A 7,550-nucleotide genomic window follows, 5' to 3' on the forward strand; every position below is an offset into this window, starting at 1 on the left:
CAAGACATAACAATTCTGGCACATGGACGGACAGTTCTGACGCAAGGACGTGACAGTTCTGGCATATACGATATAAATGGGATTTAGGGACACAATAGAGGAGCCGCGACTTTGGCGTCGTCTCCCGATGAAGCAAATTTCGACCCCGACAGGCGCCGCTCTAGCGGCTTCACCCGCGTATTCTCAGGAGCCGGCGGGCGCGGTGGAATGGAGAGATGACGGGGGCGGGAGAGTGTAGCGATGACGGGGCGGTGGCGCGGAGAGATGACATGGGCGGGGGCGGGGCGGGGAGCGGGGGCGGGGGGGCGCGGGGCGGGGCGGGGGCGGGGGTAGGAGGGGGTATAAACGGGGGGGGTGGGGGAGATGACGGGGGCAGGGTCCCGGGGGAGATGACGGGGCAGCAAAGTGGGGGAGATGTCAGGAGCAGGGGGCACGGGTGGGGGCGGGGCGTGGAGAGATGGCGAGGCGAGGCGGGGGCGGGGCCTGGGGAGATGACGGGGGGGCGTGAGAGAGCCGGACCACTCTGCTCGCCGGAGGCGGCGCGCACTCTCACGCCTGGCGTCGGCCGTTATTGATCGACGCCGCACGGCTCCGCTTACATGGCCTCCAGCAGCTTTTTCGGCTTGCGGCCGCGTTTTTTAGGGAAATGGAAGGGCAGCAGCGGCGACGACGACGGCTGCGCGGCGGCGGCGGCGGCTGCCCAGGAGGCTTGCCCGCCGGCTCGCTGAAGTCGTCCGTGAAGCTGTACGGATCCTCGTGCAGCGCCCGCTCCGCCGGCCGGTACGGCCCGGCCGACCCGCCGTAGCCGGACGGCGGGCCGTAGCCGTCTAGCACGCCGCCGCCGCCGCCGCCGAACGCCTGCCTGAAGTCGGACTGGTAGTAGTTGGCGGCGGCCGACTCGGTCGCATCCTCGTCCAGCTCGGTTTGGTGTTCCGACGGGGTCGGCACACCCTGCTGAGGCCTGCGGCAGCAAACGCCTCGGTCAGACGGGCCCACACGGACCGAGCAGCAGACGACCCGGTCAGACGGGCCGAGCGGGTCAGACAGACTGGGCAGCAGACAGCCCGGTCAGACGGGCCCACACGAACCGGGCAGCAGACACCGGACCAGACGGCCCACACCGACCGGGCAGCAGACGACCCGGTCAGACGGGCCGAGCGGGTCAGACAGACTGGGCAGCAGACAGCCCGGTCAGACGGGCCCGCACGAACCGGGCAGACACCGGACCAGACGGCCCACACGGACCGGGCAGCAGACGACCCGGTCAGACGGGCCGAGGGGTCAGATAGACTGGGCAGCAGACACCGGATCAGATGGGCCCACACGGACCGAGCAGCAGACGACCCGGTCAGACGGGCCGAGCGGGTCAGACAGACTGGGCAGCAGACAGCCCGGTCAGACGGGCCCACACGGACCGGGCAGCAGACGGCCCGCCACACGGGCCAACATGAACCGGACAGCAGACGCCGAGGCGCGCAACACGCAAAGGCATACCATACCGCACACGCACAGCGTGACACAGCAGGGACGGGGCCCGACCGGACTCTCCAGGTTTGGCTGCATACCGCAGTATGGATCGGAATGTTTTAGATCATTTTTTGGCATCGGTTTAACTACCAAAGCGACTGTCAGCACAAGTGTGAACTGTTACCAGTGTGTTCGCGCAATAACCCCTCGCGGCCTTTTATATATAATTTTATAATTTAAGAGATTTATCGATTTAGATATAATTTATAGAATTAAAACACCCGTACGGACACTACCGGCTCCGCAACTCCACCTTTATTGGAATGACTACGACAGCTCTATCACGACGCATGCAACGTACCTGCAGGGGGGAGCGCTAGACCAACATACGCGCAGGACCCACAATAAAAACTCCTACGTTCCGACCTGGCTGAAGACACACTGACTCTAAAGTTATGTCCAAACAGACGCCCTTTACAAGTTCTCGAAGTCATCCTCATCAAAGAAAGAATGTTTCACTTAAACAAGCAGCCTAGGTCATGCATCACTCTAAACCTGTTCAGTCACCCAATGACAGCGGGGTGATTCGATACCTTTAACTTTCCATTGTATCAAACTGGCTGGAAAAGTGATGTGCGTGTGTTTGAATGGGTTTTGTAATTTGGCAGGATGTTCTGTTGCATAATCTGTTAACTGGTGGTTCACCAAAGGGTATGCCTCACGTCTCGTATTTCACCAAATTTGAATGTTTTCCGTCCGGCCGTCTAACATTGCTTTGTGAATGAGGAGCGAGTGTTCAAGAAATGTCAGCTAGCTTAAACTAATACTAATATAAACAATTATAGGCGAATTGAGTTGTGACTTACCAAAAACAACGAACGATTTTATTCGAACAATCGAGCAAACGCGCAAGAACCTGACTTAATGTACATTTGGCCTTGCATATAGCAAACCTGACAGTGATGAAAGCATACTGCTTAAGCACTCGAATATATATATATATATATATATATATATATATATATATATATATATTATACGCAGCCAAAATAACAGCAGCGTGGATAACAGACACTTCTTATGCTATCATCTGATCCAACAGAGGTATGAAGAGGCCGTTATGATGACTAGGTCAAAATTGCAGGGGACAATTACGGCTCATGCACGCATATGACGGTTTCCAAAACAGGACAATACATCGTATCGTGAACTTACTGCTGTGGCTTTATTGGTGTTTGTGCGCCAGTATTCTCAGCAATCTCCATCATGTTTTCGTTGTCTTGCCTGAAACAGCAGTTGACAGTAAGCAACGGCGCACAGGGTGCTCCAACAAGCGCCTCCAACCTTATCAAACCACTTGCAGCTCGAAAACGACCTTTCATGACGACGATAAAATACGAATGCGAATATTTCACGAGACGAACAAAACCGGACGATTGCACATCCCATATTTTTATGCTCACAGCTTGCACATCTTGCCCTCTAGAACAACACGAAAACGATGCCATTTTTGGCACATCCAGCATCGGAAGTTCCTCACGGCACTGATATTCTTTGGTTATGCTCTTATTTATGTGGCATTTGTCGTACCCTGCTGGCCGAGCACAGTTCGCTGTCTGGCACCGAGCCAGCCACCGAAGTGTGCCATACTGTTATGAGTTTGTCTCTGTCTGTCACCTAATAGTACCGGGAATTTAAAACCGGCACACAAAGTATTACAGCGGCAGACAGCGCGGTTTTCCCAGCCCTACCAGAAAATTCAACACATCGGACAGGAATCAGCCTCCTGCGGTGATGTTAATTGAAACGACTGCAGCTATGGTCCATCGTGACATGAGACTGGCATGCTAACGGCTACACTTCCGGGAGGGGCATCACTCAATTAATGCAGAGTTGACCATATACGCACTAGGCATGTCGCCTCGACTGATACTGTCTACAAAAGGCTACGGAATTCGCTTTACGACGGGTGAACGGGAACCGGTGAGGGGCAGCGATGGCGGCCACCTACTTCGGCAACACCTGGGACCTACTCTCCAGCTCCGGAGAAAATTTTATCATGGCCCATGTGGCGTTGCAAGGCGAAAAAGATGTTTGAAGGTTTCGATTCATCCGCAACATTTTGAGAGCCGCTGCATCTGGTTTATGACGACACATGAGCAAAGTAGGCTGATTCTACTGGGAAGCCGCGAAAAATTAAGTTGCAGGCAACTAAAATCTTGATGCCTTGTTATTCTTTTCATTTATTCATTTCATTTAATTCATTCGCTCCGATGACATCATATGATCCCTGTAATGACACCGCTCACGACGCTGCATCACGAGATGCTACCACTCACGAGGTGTCACGACATTTGTGCCAAGGCAAAAACTCCTACGGACAGGCGAACTACAGCATCCGTCATGCGCGACATTACTTCCATTGCAAAATCTTATACAGACTTTACTTATATGTGACGATGCTTCTGCTGTAAACAAGTTATCAGCCACACCAGTGCTACACAACACAATTTATGCCCCAGAAACTTATTCGCATCATAACACCCGGTGCAACAACTTATCCGGTCTCCACTTCTGCGCAGCATTACTTCTGCTCCAAAAGCTCATGCGGGATATCGGTGCTACAATGCGCAGCTTATGCTGCAAAAACCTATACTAGACAATACTTCTACAAGAGTCTCCACCACAAGTCTCTGTTTCAATACTAATGTCCGGTTAAGTCGTTGCGGCAGATGTAATACCGTGCATAAGCAATAGCTACTTCGGTTTTTGCAGAAGAGATAATGACGGGTATAAGTTTTTGAAGCAAAAGCTTCGTCTGCACACAACATAAAGGTTGCCCAGTGGATGCATTAAATGAGTCGTTGCCTCGCTTGGAAGAGCAACATGTGCCGTATGCCATGTATCGTCTGTCGCATCATACGTACTCGTACGTTTGAACATGTATCAAAGAGAACGTTTGGCTGTCTGTCGGCCCGCGTTAAAAAATATATAATCCAAACCTTAGACAAAATGAAGGGATTTCTGGAACCGGCGCTCACCCTAAACAGCGCTTGCTGTGTGAGTCCTGATCCCTTCCATCCGATCGCTCAGTTCCAGATCAAAAGCAGAATATGGAGTTGAAAGGTTAACGTTCTGTTTTGGTTGACACGACCCGTCCTGCCCTCTGACGTCGCTTGACCTCAAGAGCGGCCGTCGCCACCGGCCCAAAACCATATCTGTGAAGGACTAATTAGCGAGTGCCTAAACTGACTCGACCCCACCCCACCATGTGTGGTAGCACGCACAGTAGCCATCGGAGCTAGTGAGACGGCAATGCACAGCAAAGACGACTGCGCAGATTACCGTGACCTTTGAGCGTACGAATTTCATCGTCGTTATGATCTAAGACGTAAATTCAGGCCCGGCCGATACCGCCGCCGACCACAGCGGACACGCGAGGGAACGTATTTTATATTTGAAAAGGTGACATTCGTTCTTATATGTAAGGGAAACGCGTTGCGCAAAGGCCAAATCGTTAAAAACATATCACCAAGCTAGAGAAACGATGCGGCAGCATCACACACGCCGGACAATACCAGTCGATGCATGCGCTGGAATGTAAGAAAAAAGACGGCTAAACACTATTGAGAAGCAGAGCTATGAAATGCGGCTGGGGTTAATGCTATACAGACGTCTTTGGTGTCCTTGTAGCTCCGCCGTCCGTACAGCAAAGAGCCAAGGGTGTTAGCTATGTGAGCAATAAAGCGAGCAGGGACTACAACTAGATGAGATCTTTTAGATGCCCTGAGTGCGAAGAACAGTGCTGGAACAGTGCTGTATGATCAATGTGTCCGTGTGATTCACAAGTGTTTAACAACTTACACAACTGCGCTACATGGGATTGGCTTCAAATTATCGCAACACAAGTAAACATGACATCACAGGTGGCATCACTGCCAGCATCGATGACCCTTGGTGCAGCAAAGCTGGTGGGAGCTGCTTGTAAACAGCAAATATCACTATCTTTCCCATGCAACTGCTTTTCCAAAAGCACACCAAATGCAAGGGCTCCAAATTGCCATATGTCATACAGACCAACATCAACTTCAAAATCAGAATGAGAAATCACAGAATGATGCAAGGGGACGATGCTGTAGCGGTCCAGTACAGTTGAGGCGTGATCTCAATGCTTTGGTTGGCAAAGTCATGTTACTTGGGTCTTGTGTGATAAGCAGATATGGAGTACAACAGGTTAATGCTTGGCATATTAATTTAATGCGATGACAATGATCGATACTTCATACTGCAGCATGAGCATGAACTCTTGGGAAATGGGACATTGCTAGGCCCTGACCTCCAGGTACTGAGCTTGGCAGTGTCTAGACCTAGATCTTTGAAAAAAGCAAACTGATTATGTCAGTTTGATTGGGTCAAAATGTATGTCAGTATTTAACACAGTGTCCACTTAAAAGTCCATCCACAGGAGCTCATGCAATCAAACACGCAGAAAGGTATGAACTGATTTGATCTTTAACCAGTCATAACAGGCACAGCTTTAATATGAATTTAGCACTGCATTTAACTGTCTTATGCCTTAGTACACAAAGCCCTGCATTCACTGATATTTTCTACTTTCATGATCAAGCTCTTGTCTCTTGATAATGTTGATAAAGTTCATCAAGGTAAACAATCTACATTTGTGTCTCTTAATTTCCACACTACATACAACCAATTAAGTAACATCATACCCTATGTGCCCATGTTAAAGCCACCAGGAGCTGCACACACCCACATCTTGCCACTCAAATGTTAACCTCCCCCCCCCCCCCCCTGTCACAAATGCATATGAAAACTGTTGCATATGGCTATGCAAATCCTGACCAAATTTTCCTCTTTATATAGAAAATTGTCCACTTTTTAAAAATGCATACTACCCTTTCATTTCATTTAATAATTATACAAAGGTATCTCTAAAGCCTTCTAGTGACTGTTTTGGTCACTTATCCACATAAGCTTTGTACAAATTTGGAGGGCAGACATTAACTCCCTGTTAATTTTCAGGGCACATTTTCTTTTCATCACCAACTTGAACCCACCCTTGATGAAATGGTAAGAGAGTAAAGGCATTCAGCATTACTACACTTATTACACCATGACGCTCACTTATTATATCATGATATAATAAGTGAGCATTTATTCACTTGATGAAAGCCTGCAAGGCCTATGTGACAGGAATCAATATGTTGTACAAGTCCTGATTCCACAGGTCAAATAACTGTCCACCTGAGCCAAGTTGGCTACCCCAATGAATCATAGGTAGTTTGTGTGTGGCTCATTCCTATACTTGGTGCACTACCTCCAATCCAGCAGCCATAACATAATACACAAGAGGAGGAATGGGTCACTTCACTTCACTCTGCACTGCAAACCTTGGCTGTTCAACGCCAGTATGCAGCCAGCGGTTTGTACAGCATGTAAAAGCCCTTCACTCCCACTCCAACCACAAACACGGTCTGTCCTGTCCCAAGTATGGCCTGTCGCCAAGAGTTCAAGAAGTAAGCAAACTGGCGCTTATAGTACAGAAGATACAGGCGGCTTATCATGCTTCAAGCCACTGTGGTTGTTAATCACGGTTCATACCAACCAGCAGTAGGCATCCCAGTTGGTGTCCACGCTGTTGATGTGCTGCCACTACTCCCGCCTGCTGCCGTCTCTTAGGACTCAACCCTGCTCCAGCGGGCCGTTCATGTTCACGCCAATGTCTACGCCACACATCACTGTTTTCCGATTGTTTCAGGCCCCGAAGGACCACCGCACGTAACCGTCACCCCACCGTACCCGGGAGCCGTCACCCAGTCTTTTTCTCTTCCAGTTCCCGCCGACGCGGCCCAGCTGAATCGATTCGCACACCGAAAATGGACGATCCCATTCATCAAAGTAGGGGAGATCGTGTACACGAGTCCAACTCGATGCGTGGCGGGGGAGGCCCTACCGAACCGACAACAGCTTGGGTTGAGGCCCAAATCCACAGGGACGATTCAGCACTGTCCATGTTTTTTTTTCTCACTAGGTATGTATTCTGCAGTAATTACTAGTGGCAC

The 7,550-nt window shown here is 50.2% G+C and overlaps 1 protein-coding gene across 1 annotated transcript in view; it reads right to left on the reverse strand.

Annotated features, from left to right (window-relative positions):
- Positions 1-7,230, reverse strand: part of LOC119101909 (uncharacterized) — a 9,178-nt gene extending 1,948 nt beyond the window's left edge. The window contains exons 1-3 of the mRNA XM_037225299.1: positions 7,090-7,230; positions 2,683-2,751; positions 718-961 (exon numbers count right to left, since the gene is read on the reverse strand). Of these exons, the coding sequence (XP_037081194.1) occupies positions 718-961; positions 2,683-2,751; positions 7,090-7,106 (330 nt within the window). The 5' untranslated portion in view covers positions 7,107-7,230. The remainder of the gene's footprint in view (positions 1-717; positions 962-2,682; positions 2,752-7,089) is intronic.
- Between the last annotated feature and the right edge of the window lie 320 nt (positions 7,231-7,550).

Source organism: Pollicipes pollicipes, unplaced genomic scaffold, assembly GCF_011947565.3.
Source record: "Pollicipes pollicipes isolate AB1234 unplaced genomic scaffold, Ppol_2.1 Scaffold_4911;HRSCAF=5802_pilon_pilon_pilon, whole genome shotgun sequence".
NCBI classification, from domain to species: domain Eukaryota; kingdom Metazoa; phylum Arthropoda; class Thecostraca; order Pollicipedomorpha; family Pollicipedidae; genus Pollicipes; species Pollicipes pollicipes.